Consider the following 26404-nt stretch of genomic DNA (forward strand, 5'->3'; position numbering starts at 1 on the left):
AGGACAGACAGACAGGTGAACTAGTTACCTGTGTACCTGTCTGTCAGTGAGTAGATGATGTCACAGACAGGAGAACAGGTAACTAATTTGGGTGCACCTAAATAAAAAGGTTAGGTGCACCAGTGCAACCAAGGCAAACAGTCAGTCTGGAGCCCTGGTAACAGGTGACGTCAGCTGGGACTGAATAACATGACATCACCTCCCTGTTTATGACGTCAGGGGGGTGAAAAGAAATACAAACTATGATTTGATTAAAATAATAATATCAGCTGTAACACCTGGACACTACATCTAGTCATGTTAGAGAAAACTAGTTAACACACACACACAGACACACACACACACACAGACACACACACATAGACACACACACAGACACTATTACATGTGGAACATAGGATGCTGATTGGATGACAGGTGATGGCTGTGATGCTGTATATGAGAGATTTGATGCACAAATGTCTTTTTTCTATTCATATGTCCCTATTCAAACAAACATGAAATGCACATGCACGCATGCACACACAGACACATACACACATACACACATACACACACAGACACTTCAACACACACATACACACGCAGACATACATACATACACAGACACACACAGACACAAACCTCTTTGGACTCGGTCTTGTCTTGGACTCGACTAGTCCTGTCTAGTCCTGGGCTTGGACTCGACTAGTCCTGGTCTTGACTAGTCCTGGTCTTGACTAGTCCTGGTCTCGACTAGTCCTGGTCTCGACTAGTCCTGGTCTCGACTAGTCCTGGTCTTGACTAGTCCTGGTCTCGACTAGTCCTGGTCTCGACTAGTCCTGGTCTCGACTAGTCCTGGTCTCGACTAGTCCTCGTCTCGACTAGTCCTGGTCTCGACTAGTCCTGGTCTCGACTAGTCCTCGTCTCGACTAGTCCTGGTCTCGACTAGTCCTCGTCTCGACTAGTCCTGGTCTCGACTAGTCCTGGTCTCGACTAGTCCTGGTCTCGACTAGTCCTGGTCTCGACTAGTCCTGGTCTTGACTACAGCCCTGGTTAATGGTGTCTTATCCTCAGAAGGCCTTTCTTCCTCAGGGCTGTTTATTTCATACTCAGTGACTGTAGGAGTGAGTATGAGAACAGGCGCTGTGTGATATCTGCAGATGTTATAGTGATCCTTTAGAACGATGAGGAGGAGGAGCATGGTGGTTCTTTCTTTCTTTCTTTCTTTCTTTCTTTCTTTCTTTCTTTCTTTCTTCCAGCAGATGAATTGGCTTTTTGAGGGGCTTAACATATTCAAAAACTCACCAAATTTGGCGGTTGCATCAAGAATTTACGTATTTTAAGGGTTCCGGGAATAGGCGCACAAAAATGGCTCGCTAGCGCCCCCTAGAAAGTTAAAAAAAATGGAGCCCCAGCAGTGCGTTTAACGTAGACTCACGAAACTTAGTACACATGTGTAACATGTCAAGATGTACAACAAACGTCATTGAAGCCATACCCTAAACCCAACAGGAAGTCCGACATTTTGAATTGAAAGTTCGAAATTAGTGCGATTTTGGCCATTTCCACGTCTTACTTTAACGAACTCCTCCTAGAGATTTCATCCGATCGACTTCAAATTTGGTCTGTACCATCTTAAAGCAGCCATATTCTGCTCATTTTCAGGTTCATAATTGTATTTTAAGGTTGTACCAGAATAGGTTTACATTGTTTAATTTTCTAAAAACACCATATTGTTGTTGTACTGCAGTGCTCTCTCTCACTGCTGCAGATCCTCTTTTCACCTGGTCTCTGTTTTAGCTACAGAGTGAGACCTCTTTTCTTCTTCTTCTTCTGTACTATCTTTGATTGCACTGCACATGCCCAGTAGCTCAGATGTAGATCATGTCAGCTAGCTAGCTCCATAGACAGTAAAAGAAAGGCTGTTTCTACAACTTCGTTCAGTTACAAGGCAGGATTAGCTGGGAGACTTCTAAATGAGGGCGCACATGGAAGTAGTTCTTTTGTAGATTATGGTGAACTTGTGTGTGTTGTAGCAGTGCTTTGCTACTGAGAACGAGGTAGCATGCTAGCGTTAGCATGCTAGCGTTAGCATTAGCGTTAGCATGCTAACGCTACGAGCTAATGGTTGCGGTTAGCCTGCTCGTTTCGGCTTGTGACGTCACAAGCCGTGCCGATTTTAGCCAGCTCACCCAGAGACTGAAGGCAGGACACATTCAGGAACCGTATCTCACTCTAAACAGCATGGATGGATTTTTTTCAAAGTTTGTATGTGTGTGGAAGCACCAGAGACACAACATAACACCCCAAATCCCAGAAAAAGTGATTTTTTCATAATATGGGCACTTTAAGACCTTAAAGATGAAAAGTTATTAAAAGAATTGTAATAGCGCAAAAAATGCGCAAGTTATAGAGGACCAACTTCCTGTAGGGGGCCATCAGAACAGGAAGTGGGTGTAACTCGAGTGTACATTGACCAATTGGCTCAAAACTTTTCAGGATTCATAAAGAGTCCAACCCTGAGGACATCTACAGGCTGGTATTGACTCAAAGTCATAGCGCCCCCTAGTGGCAACAGGAAGTAGGCCTAAAAGTCAAGGTGCTATGCTAACGAACTCATCCTAGAGATTTCATCCGATCGACTTAAAATTCGTTTTGTGCCATCTCAAGACCTTTACAATGAAAAGCTTGAGCTTTTGTCCAACGGCGTGGCGTGGCGGCCATTTTGGGCATTTATCGATGATCGAAGAAGTTGTTGTAACTTGAGTGTACGTTGTCCAATTTGGCCGAAAGGGTCTAACCAGGAATCTTCAACAGGGGGTCCGGGACCCAGGGGGGTCCTCAGAGCCTCCCCTAGAGCATGTTAACCTCCTTCTATCTGCCAAATATCTTCCTGTTATTTCCTTTTATCACAGTTACAGGCGATAAACGAGTTTTGATGGTCGAAAGTGAACTTCATTAGCGGTTACATGTTTTTTGATTATTAATGAGTGTTTTTCACTTAAAGGTTCGACTACATGCTTATTCATTTAGTGTTCTCCACAATCTCAGACATACACACACACACACACACACACAGTCACACAGACACACACACACACACACACAGTCTCACTGCTTCTGCGACATGCTTTTGGGAAAACCTGGCAATACAATGTAATCCTGAGTTCAGTTCCCTTTCTGCTGAATGTTACCAATGATCAAGACTGCTTTTATTTCACACCACAGACATTTATTGATTGATAAATACATTCAGTTCTACCGTTACAGAGTTAAAAAGAAAAGATAGATTTAGTACATTTACACTTTGAATTTCGTCACAACATTTATGTCACAGCTACCCTAAGGTCTTACAAAGCTAACACTTTTGTTCGATTTCAATTTAATGCATTTCTGGGAAGTTGAGAGGTCTCGTTAGGAGGAGGCTGTGTTTGCCATCATTCCTATGAACCCAGAAACGGTGACTTTTCGCGGTATGGAGGCTGCCGGCCGTGGAGCTCCATCAGGGCAGCGGCATTTGGTAGTCCAGTAACCCAGAAACTGTGACTTTGCGCTGGGTATGGAGCGGCACGGGCTGCCGGCCGTGACGGAGCTCCATCTAGTTCACAGCGGGGTCTGTGAAGGAGGACAGGCCGGGCGGCGAGGCAGCAACCCAGGCAGCACCGGCCGCTGAACTCCAACACAGTCAGACAAAATTTGCAATTAGCCATCAATTTTCATAAAACGACCCATATTTGACCTCTACATAGTTGATTTCTCGAATGAAAAAAAGTCTCAGAAGTGAATGTAGTGATGAAATAGCAGATGAGCAATGTATAACATCTGTGTGTGTGTGTGTGTGTGTGTGGGGGGGGGGGGGGGGGCACATTGGTTGGGCCATTTTCAGCCCAACCAATGTTACATACCCTACTAGGAGTCCTTCAGGAACAGTGTAAAATACCCTATATAATCATTCTATCACCCCTTTAAACAGTCCCTCCAGGATTTCGCGATGTCGCGATCGCGCCAATTCACGCGAATTCAACCAATCACCGCGAATTTGGTGTGACTCGCAATTTTGACCAATCACCGCAACTTTTCCGCGCATTTGACCAATAACCTGAAGTTTCCCGCGACTTCAACCAATCACAGCAGTCCCACGTGCACTCTGAGAGCCAATGACCAATCAGGGAGTGAGAACAGGCTGATCATTTCCTTGTTTATGATATGAAGACGAGACGTGTGCGTGAATCATTTACCAACAAAACGTACAGCAAAAGACCGTGCCAAACATTTCAGACCGTCCGATACAGTTTAACATCAATGTAGACTTTAACGATTTAAAAGTCGCTGAAGCTGCTGCCGTTTCCATCCTGGCTGTCGGCCCTCTGCAGTGGGCAGGGCTACTGCTCCGTACCCCCCGCGACTGACGCTTGCACACACACAAACAGACACAGACACACACACAAACACACACACAAACAACACACACACGGTGGATGCAGGAGAAAAAGGAGATGAGACGACACGATGACCTGAATTGAGGACAGCTACGCTCGTTATTCTAAGTGCAATGATAAGTTCAAGTCAGTACTTTATCAAACCGTATGAATGTGTGTCCCAGGCCAGGATTGTGTGTGTGTGTGTGTGTGTGTGTGTGTGTGTGTGTGTGTGTGTGTGTGTGTGTGTGTCCCAGGCCAGCATAGGAAATTAACTAACAATGTAAAGATCAACAAGCCACTGACACATATGTTCAAATTTGATTCATTCAATAAATTATTATTTTTTGTCTTAAATCCACCAGCCATTTTCATATTATACCAACATCTGCAGCATCCTGAGCCTTTTTGGTTACTAGGAAATCTCAGCCCAGAGTAATTTTATTCTCCCCAAAACATGTTTCCTTTTTATTTTTAAACAACTATACAAAAAAAAAATCTCTTTCACTGTCTCCCGCAACTTCATTGCAACAAACATACAAAAGACATCGCAACTTTTATCGCAATTTTTTACAAAAGCTCCCGCAAAATCAGGCATTTTGGGCCGCAACAATCTAAAAAAAAGGCTGCGAAATTCTGGAGGGACTGTTTCAAACAGGAAGTCAGTTGTGTTTCCCTCCCTCGCACACGGGACAAGTTTACCTTCAGGGCGGCCTGCCAGAAGAGTTTATTTTAACCCAAACTACTATCTTTTCCTAACCTTAACTAAGTTATTGTTAGTTATAGCTTGTTGTCTAAACCTGAGAGATTTCTGGCAGAAAGCCCAGAAGGTAAACGTCTCCCGCGTGCCCCCTCTCAGATGACGTAATGTAATGTGTGGAGCTTTCTCAGTCAGCACATGAGTTTAATCTTAAAGGGACAGTTCAGATGTTATGAAGTCTGTGTGTGTGTGTGTGTGTGTGTGTGTGTGTGTGTGTGTGTGTGTGTGTGTGTGTGTCCTCCCAGACACCCTGAGACATCACCACATTAACCAAAATCACTGAGCCTTATCTCTCTAACCCTGAACTCTCCGTTGGGATTTCTGCTCATTGTGATGTCATTTTCTTTGAGTATCTTCAATAACTTAAAATCTGTCCAACCTGAAACCACGCACATCATTTCAGTTTATTAATTACAGACACACTCAGACACACACTCACACACACACACACTCAGACACACACACACACACAGACACACACACACACACACAGATTCAAAGAAACATGAAATGATTAGGACATAAATCAGATGGTAGCAGCCGACTTATTGATAAAGTTCGTTTTGATCTCCACAGGTTGGAGTGATGGAGGAGCCTCCGCCTCGAACCGCAGCGACCAGCGTGTGTGACTCCTCCCCTCTGGCGGTCAGCCTGTGTGACTCCGCCCCCCTGCTGTGGAGGGTAGGGGACCTGCGCTCCGTGCGGGCTCAGGGCCTGGTTGGGGCGCTGCTGGGTGCGCTGCCCCGGACGCCCCGCCAGAACGTGCGGCTGGGCCGCCCGCTGCTGCTGCTGCCGGAGGAGGAGCGGCTGCTAACCGAACGCCATGTCACCCCCCCCACAGCTCCATCCACTGATAACCAGGTTAGTCAGGTAACTAACCCACTGGTGTAAAGGCTAATATGAAAACATACTAACATTACATATATATATAGATAGATACATGGTTAAACCTCATTGGCTAAGTAAAGCAGCTCTGTGTCTCTCTTCAGTTTGGGTGTAAAGTTTAATCTGTTAGTTTGAGGCTAAAGTTGGGTTGATTTTTGGTTTTACCACGGAGATGTAACCTTCATCTTAGATAATGATGTTTCCCTTCAGGGACCAATCAGTGGAAAGCACTATTCTTAAAGCAGTGTTTATTATAATTCAGTGTGTGAATGACAGTGTGTGAATGACTATTATCCCCCATACTTATTCTTCATCTTCCGCCACATCTTTGTCCCGCTACTAGTCACGGAGCGTTGCCAACACCTGCACACAAAATACATCAAAACGTGTGTAATGATCAGGAATGGTGTGCTATGACTTTTCTAAGAGATTTTTCGTGGGGTTTTCACGAAATTGGCAAAAAAACGCAACAAAATTTCCCATAGACTTTAATGGGAAATCTTCGGGAAATTGCTTAACATAGCTCAAAACAACCCCTCTTTGGGGCCATACTGTATCGCCATACTTTAATGTAAAAAAATAATTAAAAGTTTAAACCGAAGACAAGACTTTGGCCTTTATTGGGCTGAATGGGAATTCTGATATCAGGCACGGTTTCTACCAAATCACAGTTTATGTATCGTCCGTGTTGTCCTCTCTTTACTGTAGGCCGTGTTGCCTCTCTTTACTGTGTTGCTGTGTGTGGCTGTGTGTGTGTGTGTGTGTGTGTGTGTGTGTGTGTGTGTGTGTGTGTGTGTGTGTGTGTGCGTGTGCAGGATGGAGGGGTGGAGCTACAGGTGTGTTAGATGTGTTGTTGTGTGTGTGCAGGATGGAGGGGTGGAGCTACAGGTGAGTTAGATGTGTTGTTGTGTGTGTGCAGGATGGAGGGGTGGAGCTACAGGTACAGCAGTACCAGGAGGCCCAGCAGCGGAGCTACGAGGAGCAGAGTGTCCTCGCTCTGGAGGACAGGAAGTCAGCGCTGCTCCGAGCCATGACGTCATCACCCACAGGTGAGAATGTGTCACCATGACATCATCGCTCTGTCTAAACTACATACATACTTACAAACTCCTTTCAGAAAACCAGCATTTTAAAATGTTTGCTTGTTGTCATGCGGACATGATGAAGTATAAATTCAGACTTTTTACGTTCTACAGCTTTTTATTCTGTTCATATAAATTTAAATCACAGCTGAATCGGTTTATTTGGGGTTCATAGCGCTGTAGTATTTGTTTATTTGGGGTTCATAGCGCTGTAGTATTTGTTTATTTGGGGTTCATAGCGCTGTAGATATTTGCAATTTCGCTTGTCTGGTAAAACCCTGACGAACTTCCGGCAAATTTGAGATTTGTTCTGCAAGTCAGTCTGGACAAGAGCCCATTCAAGCCCATTTCCAATGTTTCCAAATCGAGGTACCAATCAGTACCAATCACCGTTGAGACGAACTTTACACCAATCACAACCATTGAGACGAACTTTACACCAATCACAACCGTTGAGACGAACTTTACACCAATCACAGCCGTTGAGGTGGGCTTTACACCAATCACAACTGTTGAAGCGGGCTCTACACCAATCACAACCATTGAGGCGGGCTTTACACGATGATGATGGTGGTTGGTGACGCCCCTTTGGAAATGGGCTGTGAATGAACCTTCCCCAGACCCACTCTCAGTAACTGAGAAGACTGGTGTCAACCAGGCTAATATTACGCATAATTTCAACCGGGAATTTACGTGAGATAAAAGAAATTCATGTGAAACTGTCTTAAAAGCTGATCAATCACAGCCTTGTTCATGACTCTTATCTGGAAGTATTACAACTTTATACAACTTTACACAACCCCATAATAGTCCTGGTTCTGGTCCTGGTCCTGGTCATGGTACTGGTTCTGATCCTCTTCCCTGTCCCTGTAGAGTCCGGAGATGAGTCCCTGCAGCGCCGTCTGGTGGCGTTGGAAAGCAGCTTCTCCTTTCCTCGCTCGGCAATGGCGGTGCAGCTCAGCACGGCGAGGGCGGGGCTTTCGTACTGCGCCGACGCCAGGGACTTCCTGCGGGCCGACTGGCCAATCAGAGCGCAGGATGAGCCACGCCGTGCCGCCAGGTACCAGGTGTTCAGAGACCTGAGGGGGAGGGGCTTCTACCTGACCTCTGCCGGGAAGTTTGGAGGAGACTTCCTGGTATATCCAGGTCAGTTTCACTCTTATATTATAAGTGTCTCTCTCTGTCTCTCTCTAACTGTCTGTCTCTCTAACTGTCTCTCTCTCTACCTGTCTGTCTGTCTCTCTAACTGTCTGTCTCTCTGTCCTCCAGGGGATCCTCTCCGTTTCCACGCCCACTTCATAGCCGTGTGTGTGTCTCTGGATGAGTCGCTGAGTCTGCTGGACATCCTGGCCGTGTCTCGTCTGGGCTCCAACGTCAAGAAGACGGTGCTGCTGTGTTCTCCGGGGACGGACGGCCGCGTGGCGTACACCTCGCTGCAGTGGAGCGGCATGGTGTAGAACCTGGACCCTTCCACGGGCAGGACCAGGACCCTGCCGGGCCCCGGGACCCCAGACTGAAGACAAACATGGATGTTGTGAAGAGGGACGTATTGCTGGATCGTAGGGCTGGTACCCGATTCTCACTCACTCAAAACACCAACTTTCCCAGATCTCGGCCAACTTAAATGCTATTAATGCAAAACTTTAGATTCTTGTTTGGCTCGCCAACAACATGGCGAAGATTGGCCACTTGGGGGCTGTCACTACCCGATGTGAGTCGAGTGCAGATGTGAGTTGTGCATGCGTCACTTTGCGACAAGTAGCCTCCAAGAACCTGCTAACGAGAGACTTCTGTAATGTCAATACAATAAAAATGGTCCTACATAACGAAGTTGGTTCACTGCTGGCTACAAGTTAGCAATCAAACACAACAAAGGCTGCCACTGGAATGGCGTTTTGAGCTAACGTTAGAAATCAAACAATCATAGATAGCTACAACGTTTTTTGAAATGATTTCCATCTTCTGTTATTGTTTGTAATGAGAAAAGTTTATTAATTCATGGATATCACAAATTTCAGTATGACTCAGCGTTATGCGAATGTGAAAGTTTATATCTCATGAAGGGTTCATCCGATTTTTAGTGAACTTAAAGGGTACCATCTAGGGCCACTCCTGAGGCCACGCCTACAGTGGGGTACTGATTGGTCAAAGTGGGCGTGGTCTATGGGACCCCCAACAAATCACATTGTTGCCATTACAACTCATGTATAACATGAATGTAAATGGGAAGTTAGGGTTCATACTTTAGGCCATGCAGCTTTAGGTTCTGCTTTCAGACTCGGCGTGTCCGAGATAAAACTACTTCAGAACCAAAGAAAAGGAACTTAAAGGGGAACTTTGAGTGTCTGATAGAACAACAATCTGTGAAACTGGTCCAGTATTAATCTAGAACCAAGCTGTAATGTAACCCTACAGGACTAATGTTCAGCAGCAGTTAGAGTTTAAGTGTCTGACAACATTATGAAAGGATCCCTACTAAGATAGACCTTTTAGTTAAAGAGTAAGATCCTTTTAGTTTAACATGATACAGCCCCAAAATCACCATCACCAAACTCCACCAGACTCCATGTAAATAATCAGGACTTTTACCATCGTAAAACACACTTCATTCAAAGTGGACAGAAACTAAATAAAACTATCAAAAGCCGTCTTGGTTCATCTTTCCACTGTTCCAACAATCACCACTCTGGTTTGGTTGAAATAAACCCTTAATTCACCCATTTACACGTGGAGATATGCTGGCTCTATACACGCTAAAAATCCTGATTATTTACATGGAGTCTGGTGGAAATATGCAGGCTCTATACACGCTAAAAGTCCTGATTATTTACATGGAGTCTGGTGGGTTTGGTGATGGTGACTAAAAGGATCTGACATCCAGTTTGAACTTGTTTCTGAAATGGTCTGATGGTTGTTCCCCCTGATACTCTGTTTGCTTCCTGATGTCCAGTAATAAAGATGGAGCCATTTAAAACTGACTCTCCCTTTTATTTTTCTCCTGAAAGAGAAAAAGTCGTCAGAAACAGCAGAATGGAGACTCTTTAATGAGTAATAATTAACAGTTAATGTGTAAACAAACCAAAACGCTTTTTTGTCCCAGGATGTAACATTATTGTGTGTGTGTGTGTGTGTGTGTGTGTGTCTGTGTGTGTGTGTGTCTGGGTGAATCCCATTTCTCTATCTTACCCCTAGCCCTTCGCCTTACCCCTAGCGCTTCGTCTTACCCCTAGCCCTTCATCTTAGAGCCTGGATCGGGCCGAATTTTTCTGTCCAAACCCGGCCCGAGCCCGTTGGGCATTATGATATTTATGTCCGAGCCCGACACAGTTAAAATCTTGTTGTTTTTTTTCTCATACTAATGACACATGTATGTTTGTTTGTGTGGAAAGCTTTTATTAAGCAACTGGAAGACATTCGGAAATGTCAACAGATGAGGGCATCATCACACACGGGGCAACAAGCTCACGTTAATAATCTGTTTAATTTAAAATGTTCAACGTGTTAACCTTTCCTGCTTGCTTCGAATACGACCGTGATCAGAAAACCAGGAGAGACTCGTTACCTCCAGGGCCGACGGTATATAAGGTCGGGGTTAAAATCCCGTTTCTGGTGAGCAGATGAATGAACTTGGTTTTCAGTCTAGAGTTTATCTCGGACACCTCACACACTGTGTACAAAACTTAAACTTATTCCACCAGCTCTGCTCCGGTCGCATCTACACGTCTGCTTCCTCTTTCTCTATCTCTCTTCTGCCCACTTTACACACACACTGAGCTCTCTTAAAGGAGCCGCAGCACCATTTTACAACAAATGCCTCATCACGCTGATGTGACCGAGCCCGGCCCGAACCCGACCATCATTTCTAAATATCTGTCCGAACCCGGCCCGGCCCGTCGGGTACCGTCGGGACCCATCGGGACCCATCGGGCTCGGGTCGGGTATCCATGCCTTATTACCCCTACGCCTTCGTCTTACTCCTACGCCTTCGTCTTACCCCTACCCCTTCGTGTTACCCCCACCCCTTCGTCTTACCCCTACCCCTTCGTCTTACCCCTACCCCTTCATCTTACCCCTATCCCTTCGTCTTACCCCTACCCCTTCGTCTTACCGCTCCCCCTTCGTCTTACCCCTTCCCCTTCGTCTTACCCCTAGCCCTTCGTCTTACCCCTACCCCTTCATCTTACCCCTAGCCCTTCGTCTTACCCCCTACCCCTTCGTCTTACCCCTACCACTTCGTCTTACCCCTAGCCCTTCGTCTTACCTCTAGCCCTTCGTCTTACCCCTCCCCCTTCATCTTACCCCCTCCTCTTCGTCTTACCCCAGCCCTTCGTCTTACCCCTAGCCCTTGTCCCTCTAAACCGAGTGGTAAGGGGTAGGGGTGAAAACATACCCCTATGAAATGAGACACCACTTGGTTACGGTTACGTCACCATACAGTATTGATCACAAACTTCCAAGATGCCGTCTGCAAGTGTGTGTATGTCGATTGCGTTGGTTCTGACAACAATGTCATATACATGTATATATTTTATAGTTCTTTTATGTTCACTTTTGGTGGTGGTGCAGATGTTCTTATCTGTGTACTACTTAGGTCTGTTTGCAATACATATTTGTATTAGAGCTTAGATCAGCCCAAAAAATCAAGCCTGAACCTGCCCGAGCCCGAGCACGTTGTGTCCGAGCCCGGCCCGTCCCGACACATTAACTGTAATTATGAGCCCGATTTAAACCCGACATTTTTTTAATACGTGGGCCGTTATAACTGACGTTCTCAACTACAATTCAGAGTGGTTTGAACTACAGAAATCTGTTTAGAATAATACAACAAGAACGAAGCTGTAAACTGCTGTTAGTTTAGAATGGAATAGATCGCAAGTGGATCTGAATGAAGAAACGTAAAAAAAAAAGAAACGATGATGAACATATTGTTGTCACTGCCCACGACTTGTTTAAACTGCTTCCATACCTCCGACTTTCTTCCACACTTGCTCAAAGTTAATTCTCCTGTTTTTCTTTTGTTCTTTACATCTTCAAGCTCCCGGTGTGATGCGTGCGAGAGGAGGAGACTCCGCGCATGAAGTGCTGCATTTTGTAACTGGGTCAATGACATGACGCCTAAATTTACTGTCCGACTGCATTTTCTCCAGTTAAAAATGGTCTAGATTTATAGAAAAAAAACAATTTATATTTAGTATCTCTCCCCTTTATATAACCACATTAATTTTTCAAAAATCATATGGCATTTCTAATTTTTTTGTTACTGAAAGTGTCAAAATATCATGTGGTGCGACCGGTGAAGCATTACTTCTATTTTGGAAACTTCTGGAAATTTGCTCATAATGTATTACAATGTACTTTCTGCCCTTTTTGGCATAATTTCCAAAGTGTTTTGTAGTCTTATATAATATTACAATGCTCTTGTATTGATATTTCTGTCATAATATACAAACAAACTTTGTCCGAGTATGCACATTTTATGAAATATCACGCGGTGCGACCATCAAGAAATTCCCATTTTGGAGCTTTTATTTTGAATTCCACTGAAAGACAGGAAGTTGCATCATACATCAGTTTGCAAAGGACCCTTGAAAGCAACAAACAGGTTTGTAACCCTCTCTCATATTTTGAAGAAAATAACTTTTTGAATGGCTGGTATGTAGTTTCCACTTTTGGATGTCATGTGGTATGACCTCAAAAAGACAATAAGTGTTAATTCATATTTACAAATTGATATTTTGATAGAAGATGTCATAGTGCCCTTTTGCGAGAAACTAGCTAGTTTTATTTAGGTGGCCAATGTTGTGCCAGTAAATTTTGACTGAATTAAAAAAAATCATGTGGTGCGACCAAAAATCATGTGGTGCGACCATTGAATCATGCCTTCCAAGACTGTTATACATCCTATATTGACAGGTTTTGTGCTCTTCTGTTCTTTTTATGGTTTGTATACAAATAGTAATTCATTTTAATATTCTATAAACAAGATTTGAAGGCTTTTCACGATTTTTTCATGTATTTCAGAGACAACGGTTTATGATTAGTATTTGTACAATATAATGAAAAAAATACAGAAAAATAACATTTTATTATTATTAATAATAATAATAATAATAATAATAATGTATTATTTTAATCCATTTTATCAGATGCCACTGCCAAGTAAAGTAAAGACTGCTCGCCACAGAGAACGCGTCAATTCCGACCCTGCAGCAAGAGCAGAGTACCTTGCCAGGAGAAAAGAAAGGTTTGTTGTAAAATGGAGAAAACGAAGACAATAAATTGAAAAGCAACATGAACTACATATTCCTCTTGTGTGGAGGACATGCATTTTTGCATTAAAATATTCATCTACTGTCATTTGTCTAAAAGAAAACACTAGGCCATAGATTTATGACATGACACTACATTTGTTTCAGCTACCAGAGAAGAAAACAGCAGGGAAAGATTCACTATGTTAAGTCAAGTGAGCTGCCTGGTAGAGAGAAAAACAAGCAGAGAGAGAAATGGAGGGCTGCATCCCGTTCCTATAGAGATAGGAAAAAGATGGCGAATGCTGTATTAGACCTCACACCGCCATCTATGGACAACATCCCGCCAATTCTGCTTGATGTAGCTATAGCTCCAGAGCCATCCGAAAATGCAGGTCAACCTATCTTAGACCCAGAACCTTTTAATGAGGATTTTAATCCGCCAGTCGCGTCCACGCCAGAGAGAGTTGAGAGGAAGAATACTTCAGCTGAGAAACGTAGCAAAAGACTGCAGAAGGAGAAGGGAACACTAGAAAAGCAGGTCTTGTATCTGAGGAAACAGTTGGCAGAAATGAGAAAACTAAAGGATAAATGTAGAAAGAGAGAGAGGAGATTGATGGCAAGACAAAGTCAAGGCCTAAGTGAAAAATTCAAGCAAAGGGGAAGCAAGAAAGTGTCAGCAGAGAGAAAGCAGGCTGTTATCAAGTTTTTGTCCAGAGATGAAAACAGTTTTCTTTTAGCTGGGAAAAAAGACACTATCACCAAAAATAAACAGAAAGTACAAAGAAGAGTTCTAACAAAGCCCCTCTCCGAGCTCCACACGCAGTATCAGACTGAGGTCGAACAACATCTGTCCATGTCTTACAGACAATTTGTTCGAAGGCGGCCATTTTACATCACAGAGCCCAAGTCCAGGGACCGAGATACCTGTGCATGTTCAGAACACGAAAACATCCGTCTGTTGGTGAACAAACTTGCCAAGAGAGGGCTGCTGAAGACAACAAGCATCTCAGAGTTAGTGGGAATCATTGTATGTGACCCCAAAAATAAGGAATGTATGGATCGTGTTTGTCCTAAGTGCTGCTTTGACGAAGTTGAATTTCCTGAAACAGACGGTATTACGGTCTCTTGGGAACAATGGGAGCGGGTAACTTCAACAAATGGAGAGAAAACCTTTGCAAATGTTGTAAAGCGCACATATACAGGGCCAATACAGGAATTGAAAGAGCTGTTCCAAAAAAAGCTAGAAGCTTTAGCCATACATCAGTTCAATTGGATCCACCAAACAGAGCAGTTTCGATACATAAAACAAAATCTCACTGACTCTGAAGCGGTTCTTCACATTGATTTCTCAGAGAACTATGCATGCAAGATGAGCACAGAGATACAGGCTTATCATTTCGGAGGCAGTCGAAAGCAAGCCACAATCCACACTGCTATCCTCTACACTGTCCATGGCACAAAATCATATGCAACACTGTCAGACAGCCTCCGTCATGATGAGCGGGCAGTGTGGGCACACTTGGAGCCCATACTGGAGGAGCTACGGGCAACCTACCCAAAGATTACAGCTCTGCATATTATTAGTGATGGACCGGTTACACAGTACAGGAACAAAGCAAACTTTTACATGCTTAGTACTGTGCCTTTCCTGTCTGGATTTAAGTATGTTTCATGGAACTATTCTGAACGATCCCATGGAAAGGGTGCCCCGGATGGTATTGGTGGTGCCGTAAAGAGGAAGGCCGATCAATACGTCCTACGAGGAGGTGAGCTGCAGACTCCACAGGACTTGTACGAGATGCAGGATCAAGCATTCATCATCACTGGATAAGCGAAGAGGCAATACAAAAGTATGATGAGCTGATTCCAAGCAAGATGATGGCTGTGAAGGGCACCTTAAAGATCCACCAGGTTTTGTCTTCACAAGCTGCACAGATAAGCCATAGGGAGGTGTCGTGCTTCTGCAAGCATGCAGAAATGAAGACCTGCTTATGCTACCAGCCAGTAAAAGTTGACCTGAGGGACACCACGTGCCACACTGAGGATGAGTCAAGAAATTCTGAGCCACCAAAGGAACAAGATAGTCTTCAGGACTTATGTGGCAAATTTGTGATTGTAACATATGATGAGCTTCCATACGTTGGCCAGGTCCTTGAGGTTGTGGGAGAGGAGGTCAAGGTCAATGCCATGCGGCAGACAGGAAATAAGAACTTATTCATGTGGCCACAAACTCCAGATGCCATTTTCTACTTAAAGAAGGATGTCCAGTCAGTGATCTCAGAACCTGAGCCAGCAACCTCTCGCTGTTCTAAGTTAAGCAGCAATGACTGGGAAAAGTTCAAAAGTTCCTGGGGTTAAAGAAATGCCTATACCCCAATCCCAATGGTCCCATCAGAATAAGTAGGATTAGTAAAATGAGCAATTTGATGTTTTAAAAATGTGTTGTGTTTGTTGTTCCTGGATTTCCAGGGTAGTTCTTTCCAACAATGCTTGTTGTTCTTTGAATCTTTCATGAAATGTTTACACAATGCCAATCTCTTAAGCGGTTTGTGTTTGTTTAAAAATGAAAATGGTATGTTGTGGAAATGAAAATGAAATGTTTGCCTTCACTGAAAAATCAGTTAGATTTGAATAAAAATCAGTTTTTCATTTTTGCATGCAATTTATTGCTTCCTAATCTATTGATTTTTGACAATATATGGTTGCCCCATCATTTGGTGCAACCACACATCATTTGGTGCGACCAGAAATGGCAATAACTGTATTAAAATAAAAATGCAATATGTAATTTCTGAGGCTACAATATTCATCTCTGATCGAGTATGCTGAAGGGAATTATATTGTTTAGACATCTTTTTCAGTTTTGTGCAATTTACAGGAAAAATGTATATGTTAACTACATGTAGGTAGGTGACTGTGATGTTATAGAACAAAAACAAATAACAACTATAGAATTTCAGAAGAAATCCAAATAATTAGTTTCTACAGACTTCACATTACTGAGAACTTGTAAAATGAATGTAAACAGGTTAAGGTTATATGTTAATTTTGTAAATAATTCACGGTCGCACCACATGACATTTTTAAAGGTCTTGGCCAATTCATGAACATGAAAAAACACTAAAATCAGTTTAGATAATTGTTTTATATGAATTCATTCATACACAACATTGTTATTGTTTGAACAAATGCAATAAAAAATAATATTTATTGTATTTTAAAATTGGCCTGTTGAAAATCCTTATACGTCATTGACCCACCTGCAGCCTAACTTTTGTACACATTTGTTACTTTTATATAGCCTATATATATATTTATAATATTTCTGATTATGGCATAGCTATCTCCCCACCCAAATAGGATAATAAGGTAATGGATAAAAAAAAAAAAAAAATTGCTTGATTAAGGGTCCGGCCCGGGCCCGGCCCGGCCCGAAGATGTGTCGGAAAATAACGGCCCGAGCCCCGGCCCGAGCCCCGGCCCGAGCCCGACCGGACCTCGGGTCGGGCTCGGGCTTGGGCCGAGAATCTAAACTCTAATTTGTATACACACTGCATGGTGTGTTGTATATCTGTTTCAGTTATCACTGTTTTGAATGTCTTTGATGTTCAGAAACACTTATTTTGTTAACAAAAAATCAGTCTTTATTGCCCAATAAAGTAAACACAACAGGCAAAAACATTATATAAAAATACATTATATTAGAGAACCATTATTAACTATTAGAACCATAACTTACATGTACACACATAAAAAAAGACACTCAAATGTATAAAACTCAAAAAAAGACACACAAGACCACAAACACATCACAGGAATTTGATGCTTTTATTGTGAAAAGAGACAGAAGTCAAAACTAAACATGACACAAGTCAACGGCATTTCTACAATTTAATGATCACAGCTTCCATCTTAAAGAAGTTTACAATGTTCACCAGGAATCTGTTCAATCATTCTGGATTATTTTATACAAAGTTCATTCATTAGTTTATAACAATAAGGGACCGTTCGGTATTTATGGAATGGACCACTGGAGGAAAATAGGGGAGGGTCATGTCTTTTTATTTTATGCTAAGGGGAGGGTCATCCAACATTTTTTAGTCTGGGTGGAGGGGGGGTCACCCAACTTTTTTATTCATGAAAAGAGCAAAATTTCAAAGTGGGTTGTTTGGTGCATATTTATCCATGTAGCTCTCAGTCTCGGCCCCCTAGCAGATGGTCTGACCGCATACACTGCCCCCTGGTGGCTCAAACAGGTAATTGCATTGTTTAAAAAATGAGTGGAATAATTACATCTGGCATGACCAGATATTTTATAAATATCTTAAATAACACAAAACAACTAAATGGTGATATGTAATACATCAGATTTCATATACTGCTTTAGTAAAATAATATTAGCTGGCTGACGATGGGAGCAGCAGGACGCAAAAAACGAAAGTTACTGTTGCACTAGTCTGGACATCTTGCCATGCCAACCGTGCAATAAAGGTTTCCTAAATGCCATGTATATACATGTGATGTCAGCTTACTAATTGATTGCGGGTTTTGTGTAGATTTGGACTTTTATACGTTTATTCCACTTTGTTTAAACGGTGAAGTGGAGAGGCCTCGTTCACCTGTTTGGAGCTGGCTGGTGAATGTGACGCCTTGCTGGATACACCGTGTCATTTACCTTTTTGTGGATCTACTGATCGCTGTGGATTACTTTTTTTTTGTGTCATTGGATTACGGCAAAATAGGGATTTTTTTTCTCAACGTGTCTTAACGTTTTATGGTGAGTTTGGAGAGGCATCTCAACAGACTGTAGGTCCAACACTGATTGTTCACCGTTACATTTTAGTTGAATTTAAGCATCTGTCTATTGCGTTCCAAGACAGCCGTGCCACGATGGGATTTCAAAAGGGCGAATTGTTAAATTGTTACAGTGTAACTTAAAATCTGAGTTGAATCTGAGTTGAATTGGTTAGCCTATATCCCAGCGTCCTTTGCTGAATGGTCTCAATGTTTTATTGTTTTATTTCATGTGAATACTAGTTTACTAGAGGAGTAACTTAGTATCTGAAGTAATGCAGTAATGCATGAAGTGTGCATTTAGTTTCCATGCTTATTGTGTTTCCACAACAATGTTAGTGAGTAAATCTACTGAAATGGCCACCACACCATAACAGAGGAGTGGGATGTGTAAGATGAGAATGCAGAGGTTAAGTCATGTATGTCATGGTTGTAAAAATCAAATGGTATCTGTACTTCTTTGCTAAGTGCAAACTTGCACGCGAGGGGAGGGTCATTCCTTTTTTTCAAATCATTTTGGAGGGTCATAGGAAAATTATTACTGACAAGGGGAGGGTCATGTCTTTTTAGGTTAGAGGTCACAAAACTCCTCCGGTGGCCCCTTAATTAAATAACGAACAGTCCCTAACCTGAAATATTTCTGTAAGTGTGATCCTGTACAGACTCAACTGATCAGCATAGAGTAACAGGAGGAGACTCTCCGTCCTCCACAACTCAGAGACACTGAGGCACCACAAGAATCGATCCTGAACCCAGGATAGAGAGGCTGAGTGAATGTGGTGTTGAAGGTGTAGAGGTGGATCAGTGAGTCAGAGGAGACTGAGTAGAAGGACAGAGAGCCAGCAGGACAGTCCACATACACTGCTACTCTATCAGAGACAGAGGAGGAGGAGATGAATGTTTCTCTCTTATTGTGACTGACAGAGTAACAACCACCATCAGAGCAGTCCAGACTCCAGGACTGATTATTCCGTCCAAACACACTGTCATTACTGTCTCCTCTCCTGCTGATTCCTCTGTAACTCACTGATATATCAACATCTCCTCTCCTCTCAACCTCCCAGTAACAGCGACCAGTCAGACCATCTCTACACAGCAGCTGAGGACAGCCAAACCTCTCTGGATGATCAGGATATGACTGATCCCCCTCCACTAATGTCACCTTCCTGTTGTTGTCAGACAGTTTGAGTTTTCTGTTCACTGTGTTTGTGTCGAGTGTGAGTTCACAGGAATCTGACGGAGAGAACGAGACACAACACAGCTGCAGTTATTAACCAATCAGCACTTTGATGATGACATCAGATGGTTGAATGATTGATGTCACAGTTTGATGAATGAAATTAAAAACAGACTTACACTTCCTCAGACCTGGTGTCAACCATCTGACTCCAGCAGGCTCCACCCTGAAAGGAGGAGGGGGGGGGGCATTACATCACTCAGAAAGAGAGAGAGTGAGAGAGAGAGAGAGAGAGAGAAAGAGAGAGAGAGAGAAACAGAGAGAGAGAGAGAGAGAGAGAGAGAGAGAGAGAGAGAGAGAGAGAGGGAAAGTCAGCTGATGGGGAAGCTAACTAACCAGAAACAGCCCCCTCAGTCAGCTGATGGTGAATATTTGGAACATTGGAAAAGTCAAACAAAAACACAAAGTAGACTAAATAGTTATTTGACTCTTAACAGAGAATATAAATTGGCGGAGTATCTCAACTTGGTCAGACAGACAGGTCAGAGAGAGAGAGACAGGCTCAGTGATCACCAACTGGGTCAGAAAGACAGGTCAGAGAGAGAGAGAGACAGGCTCAGCGACCACCAACTGGGACAGACAGATCAGAGAGAGAGCAAGACAGGCTCAGTGACCACCAACTGGGTCAGACAGACAGATCAGAGACAGAGAGAGACAGGCTCAGTGACCACCAACTGGCCGTAGAGACAGGAAGACTCAGACAGGTCAGAGAGAGAGACAGGCTCAGTGACCACCAGCTGGCCGTAGAGACAGGAAGACTCAGACAGACAGGTCAGAGAGAGAGAGACAGGCTCAGTGACCACCAACTGGCCGTAGAGACAGGAAGACTCAGACAGACAGATCAGAGAGAGAGAGAGACAGGCTCAGTGACCACCAACTGGCCGTAGAGACAGGAAGACTCAGACAGACAGGTCAGAGAGAGAGAGACAGGCTGCCCAGAGAGGAGCGTATATGTGCTCACTGCTCAACAGGGGAGCTAGAAACAGAGATACACTTCCTCCTCCACTGTGAACAATTCTCTTCACTAAGAGATTTACACTTTGGAAAAATAGCCAAAAAAGCCATCTTCCCAATGTTAACATGAGAAGAGAAGCTGGTAGTTCTCCTAGGAGAAAGGACAGCAGCTCCACTGGCAGCTAAACATGGATCTGAGGGACTCACCACTATAAGATCCCAACATTACACTTTGGTTTAGGATTGTACAGTCATTATATTGTACAAAACTGTTAAGTAATATATTGTGTCATGTAATTGTTTTGTAATGTAGTATGTTGTATAACTATCAGTACAGTATAGAATATATGTGACACCTATTGTATGTATTTAAAGGGATATTTCAGCGCTGGAAAGCTGAATATATCTTTAAATTGGGTCACTTATGTAGTATAAATGTGAATTTGTTTTTGAAATTGGTGCCATCTAGGCCGAGAAAAGCCAGGAAATGTGTTTTTGGCTCATGTGGATGAAAGACACCAAATCCCAGGGAGTCCACTCCCAAGCCACGCCTACCGTTTATAGACAGACAGACAAACAGACAGACAGTGAGACGATCAACTACTCAACTGTGTTTTATTGTCATTTCAACCATATATCAAGCAACACTGCAGACTGATGTGCTGGTCTCCGTAGCAGGCAAAGGCTGTCAAGTATTCCGGCTAGCGGAACCGCAGGCTGTAGTTCTGGTCTCTGTAGCAGGTGAAGCCTGGCACAGGTGGCTGGCTATTGTTAGCTTCCACCTAGCTCCAACTCCTACCCTCATCCCGCTTTCTGCACACCGCTGAGGATGTCCCCTTACCGGCTAGCAATGTATCCCGGTGGAACATTTGTGCAGTAGTTTGTATGCACGTAATTATTGTTCTAAAATTTCCTTTAGGATGAATAAATCTGTTTCTGCTGAGAAGCTAAGCGATGATTCAAGATGGCTGACACTCGTTTTTAGCTCGGCAATCTCCGTAAAAAAATGACGTCCAACCCCCTATGGGCTATGCGAAAGTACTGGCTGTAGTCCTTTGCCTTATGGCGTTATATATGTGTCACATTCCTGAGCGAGTAATTGTATGTTTTGAGCACAGAGAACTATATTTTGCAAGCGCATTACATTGCATTTTGAACAGAAATTAACACTCGCAAAAAATAATTCAGTTTGAGTAAACAAAAACCTATTTCATGCACAATAAATGTATTTGAATGTCTTTCTCTGCTCGCAGGTAGACGCTGCTGCGCTCCGGTCATGTCTCCCTCGCTCTCAACCTCTTCTCTCTACGCGCTCAACTCTAGACACGCTCGCTCAGATTTTCACAGCGTTACAAGTGTGCCACAAAACCAACCAATCGCAGAATCAGAAGGTCAATTCTGATTGACTGTTCATCTCCAATTAGATCGCCTCTGGAAAAATTTATACCAATGACGTAAAATTTTTCCAGACCCACAATACAGAGATCTCCCCTCTCAGGGGGACATGAGGGAGGGAAGCACGGTCATTCAAAAATACTACCGTGTTTCTACTGATACAAAGGTTAATGCTAAATCGGTGAAGTATCCCTTTAATATGTAATATGTGATATGAACTATATATGCATTTTCTGTTAACTGCTTTGGCAACAACATGTTTTCTTTGTTCATGCCAATAGAGTGAATTGAATTGAAATTGAATTGAGAGATAGAGAGAGAGACAGACACAGAGAGAGACAGAGAGAGAGAGAGAGAGAGAGAGAGAGAGAGCGACAGCCCTAATCACATGAAGTCAAAATGAATGGAATTACCAAAGAAACCAAAACAAACCCACAACAACCGGTCATATTTACTCATACAGTGACCACAAAGCAATCAAAAGCACAAATAACACAATCAGCGATCAACAGGCCTCCCCACAAATTCCAGCCAAGGAGCGGGGGCTTAACACACACTTCACCACGCACACACAAAGGCACAGCAGCCACTGACACTGCTCAAATCTTTAACACCTAAAGCAAGCAGTAATAGCTATAAAATCATTTCACTAAAATGCTGAAAAATCCATTAAACTTACCAAAAGCTGCTCATCATGTGAACAAAAAGTATATCCATCTTTCTTTCATTAACATAACATCTAAAAATGTAAACAAGCGTATACAATATATAAAATACATATGAAATTGTTATATATATATATATTAGAAATGAATATGTAGACCTTTAATTATAAAACTATAATTTTCAGATACTGACAATCTCTTGCCCAGCAGAGAAGTCCTTGCTGGCCCTGACGGCCAACCACTGATCTACAGATCGAGTTATAACAATGAATATTCTGATTGATAGTGAACGGATAGGATAGTGGTACGCATAGTGCGTACAGGATTATGGCTGCCGGTGCCACTGCCACACTATCATTTACAGAGACCCAATAATTCCCCCAAGAGCAAGCATTTGGTGCAACAGTGGACCTTTCTCTGTAGAGAAACATCAACATTACATCACTCTCACACACACACATACTACATTGTGTTTGCACCGCAGGGACTAGGAAAGAGCGTTTTGAGGGAGTTTTTTTTTTTAACTTAGAATCGGTACTCTCCAGTACAAGAGGAACATAGAGAAATAACTGGTCCAGTGTCAGTGTACGTCTCTGACCGATCACATGAGCCATGCAGCAATGGCAAGTGACATTTTAAAAACCAAGCTAACTAGTCTGCCGAAAGAGTAGATTAATGCTTCATCCACACACTCTTCTCACTGCGTAGAAAGCACATTGCTTTGTGCTAAGCTAGGCTAAACCTGTCCTGGACCTTTCTGTCAAATTGAAACTGATTTGATCCCAGGAAAGAGGGAAAAAAAAGGATATGAACAGTGCCTTTAATATACAGATATTTTTCCAAACTACATCAATTATTCACAAAAGGGAGTTCTCATTTTAGTTCCTGGAGATGTTCTCCTTTAAAACGTCCTTCACAAATATCTCCTTTTTTTTCATCAGTGTTTGTACCTGATAGTTTCCAGTCTCCAGAGAGGATCCTTCAGTCCTGCTGACAGTAGCTTCACTCCAGAGTCTCCTGGATTATTGTAGCTCAGGTCCAGCTCTCTCAGATGGGAGGGGTTGAAGCTCAGAGCTGAGACCAGAGAAGAACAACCTTCCTCTGAGATCAGACAGCCTGACAGACTGCAAATACACAGAACAACACACAGGAACCCTGTGTCAACACATGGAGCCATGTGTTTGTTTCATGTTTGTTTGTTGTCCAGGTACATTTTGGTCCAGATTTATAATAAAACTTTAAAATCATTTGTGGTATTTAATTATTCAATAATAAAAGCAAATGATGAAACCCCCTCATGTAAAGTAACTCTAAGTCTAATAACTACTGCATAAGTATATCGTATCAGCAGAGACAAAGCTACACATCAGCTGTTTTATCAACTAATGTTAATCAGAGTTTAAATTGTCATCAGTTGAATGCGTTAATGAATCCTGACCTGAGAGTCTCCAGTGTACAGTGTGGACTCTTCAGTCCAACAGAGATCAGCTTCCCTCCTGAATCCTGCAGGTTGTTGTTACTCAGGTCCAGCTCTCTCAGACTAGAGGACTGGGAGCTGAGAACTGAGGACAGAGCTTCACAGCTTCTCTCTGACAGATTACCGACACTCATTCTGGAGAGACAACAGCAAGGAAACAAGGTATTTATATTTAACTCCTGTTGAAAGATATCAGGTACAATATGTAACATTACTGCATTAAAAGATCTAAAAACAAACATACCTATGTTATATATTTTTATGAGTTGTGTTACACTATCCCAAAATGTTTCCACCAAATTACAAACCCAGAGAAATCTGTATTTTATTTTTCAGTGTGTGTCAGTGGTGTCATATAACCTTTCACCCTCTAACCCTTGTGTTTTTTTTTCCAGTCAACCATGCACTTGTTGTCCTACCGGATCAAAATTAACCCGGTCTGTTTTGCCAGTTTATAAAGAATGAAGTATAAATTATCACCCACTTCTGTGTTACATCTTCTTAGCCAACTTCTTTCCAACCTATTACCAGTAGTTAGGGTGACCAGATGAGAATGGGTAAAATTCGGGATGGACGAGATGGGTGGGGGGGGGGGTGTAACATGAATTTCAAAACTCCGCACCAAAAGGATTTATTATTTTTCAGGAATTTAACTGTCTGTCATGTAAACCCGAAAATACAGTTAAAAAATCGGCTCAGCAGCAGCTATTTTTTTAATTTATTTTTTTATTATTTTTATTAGAACAAGGTACATTTAAAATATTCAGTGACAAACACTATTAAAGGCTTTGATTTTCAAATTTTCCACCTACAGATTAGCAGCAGCTATTTTATTATACACTTTATTATACACTCCCGCAGACGTCAGCGCGTGTTAGACATCTTCCTCCTGCGGAACACGTCAAACACGCGTGACTGCTTGCCGAGCGGCATGCTGGACAAACACGCCGTCCCAGTTTGTTTACGGCGGGAAGCAGCCAACCGGAGGAAGAAATTGGCTCGGATCTTCTGCTGCTGCACAACGACCATCTAACGTCCTCGCCGTCCTGGAGATTCTCCCGGGAATCCACACCCACACGTTACAACTAACCCCATCCGCCCTGGTGTTGAAAACATCCAAAAGGTGACATTGACATGTGACATATTGTGCTAGTCAAAGTGGCTTTAGCTGCTGGCTAATGTTAGCTTGCAGTAGAGACCTGTGCGGGACTGTTTTCTTCATCCCGCTCCCGCCCACCAAATTTCTGACCATTACCGCCCACACCCGCAACGTGTGTGTTACATTCCCGCCCGATCCTGCAATGTGTATGTCCACTCCCGCCCGCACCCGCAAAACTCTGAGAATTTATGCCCGTACAATACTAGAAATGCATTGATTTCATGTGTTCTCCCGTCCCGCATGAGAAAACACTTCATTTTATAGGCTAATAAGGAGAAGATGCAGGGAAAGAAGGCAGGTGCTTGCTGCTGTAAGAGGGGGAGGAAGGAGCAGAGGATGAGGGGGCAGGCAGAAGGTGGACGGAGCCTCGGAGCTTCCCCGTCCTGGGAGGCTCAAACATGCTGCTGGTGTCTGCTCATATGCAGTAAGCTATATACTCAGTCAGTATATATGTATATCTATGGTGTCTGCTGGCGTGGGGGGGTTCCATGCTACGTCCTGATCCCGCAGTGTTTTTTTTAGCCGCCCGCTCCCGCCCGCAGCAAAGTTCAAACCGCCCGCTCCCGAGAGACTTGACTAGCTAACTAGTCAGCTACCAATACAAATCCAATCAAGAAAAACATTATGTTGGGGAAACTGCAGCTATTTTATTAGAATGAGATGAATGAACATTACTCAACATAACGTGAATAACCTTGAATGGGTAAATTTGTCCGTGAACAGACACATTCTAATCGGGGATGGTGCTTAACAATAAAACTACAACTCCCATAATTCCACGCAACTTCCCATAGTCCCAAGCGGGAGAAAGTTACATATTGTACGTTTATTGATGAATAAATCACACTAACAGATAACATTTGTGTTTAAATGTTAAGTCTGGACTTTTGGTGTTAGAGAATATAAAATCCCTTTAAACATATTTAAATTCTGGCTATATTATTATAAATACTTTGCAAACACTAATTGTGACTGAATGAGGAGTAAAAAGACATCAGATATCCAAATTCACATCAGATCATCAGATATCCAGATTTTTAAAAAATGAGGTTCTCAATCACAGCCATACTTCGTGCTTTACGACATATAATAATAATAATAATAATAATAATAATAATAATAATAATAATAATAATTATAAGTTTATTTGATATAGCACCTTTCACAGACAAAGTCACAAAGTGCTTCACATGATAAACATTTGTACAAAGCATAATAAGTTGTGAAGAGAGGGGCAGAGCTGTCAACTGATCACCATCTGGTGGTGAGTTGGGTCAGAGGGTGGGGGAAGACTCTGGACGGACCTGGTAAACCCAAACGGGTAGTGCGGGTGAACTGGAGGAGG

The 26404-nt window shown here is 42.9% G+C and overlaps 1 protein-coding gene, 1 long non-coding RNA gene and 1 pseudogene across 2 annotated transcripts in view; 1 reads left to right on the forward strand and 2 right to left on the reverse strand.

Moving 5' to 3' along the window:
* The window catches only part of tsen34 (TSEN34 tRNA splicing endonuclease subunit), a 9198-nt gene extending 289 nt beyond the window's left edge, over positions 1-8909 (forward strand). The window contains exons 2-5 of the mRNA XM_031309471.2: positions 5737-6021; positions 6965-7094; positions 8001-8273; positions 8397-8909. Of these exons, the coding sequence (XP_031165331.2) occupies positions 5746-6021; positions 6965-7094; positions 8001-8273; positions 8397-8584 (867 nt within the window). The 5' untranslated portion in view covers positions 5737-5745 and the 3' untranslated portion in view covers positions 8585-8909. The remainder of the gene's footprint in view (positions 1-5736; positions 6022-6964; positions 7095-8000; positions 8274-8396) is intronic.
* The window catches only part of LOC116057041, a 395907-nt pseudogene that overhangs the window by 354402 nt on the left and 15101 nt on the right, over positions 1-26404 (reverse strand).
* On the reverse strand, positions 5388-24795 carry LOC118495154. The gene is made up of 3 exons (XR_004897478.1): positions 24764-24795; positions 21673-21675; positions 5388-5832 (listed from the first exon to the last, which is right to left on the reverse strand). It is a non-coding gene; the product is annotated as an uncharacterized LOC118495154 (long non-coding RNA).

Source organism: Sander lucioperca, chromosome 5 (assembly GCF_008315115.2).
Source record: "Sander lucioperca isolate FBNREF2018 chromosome 5, SLUC_FBN_1.2, whole genome shotgun sequence".
NCBI classification, from domain to species: Eukaryota; Metazoa; Chordata; class Actinopteri; order Perciformes; family Percidae; genus Sander; species Sander lucioperca.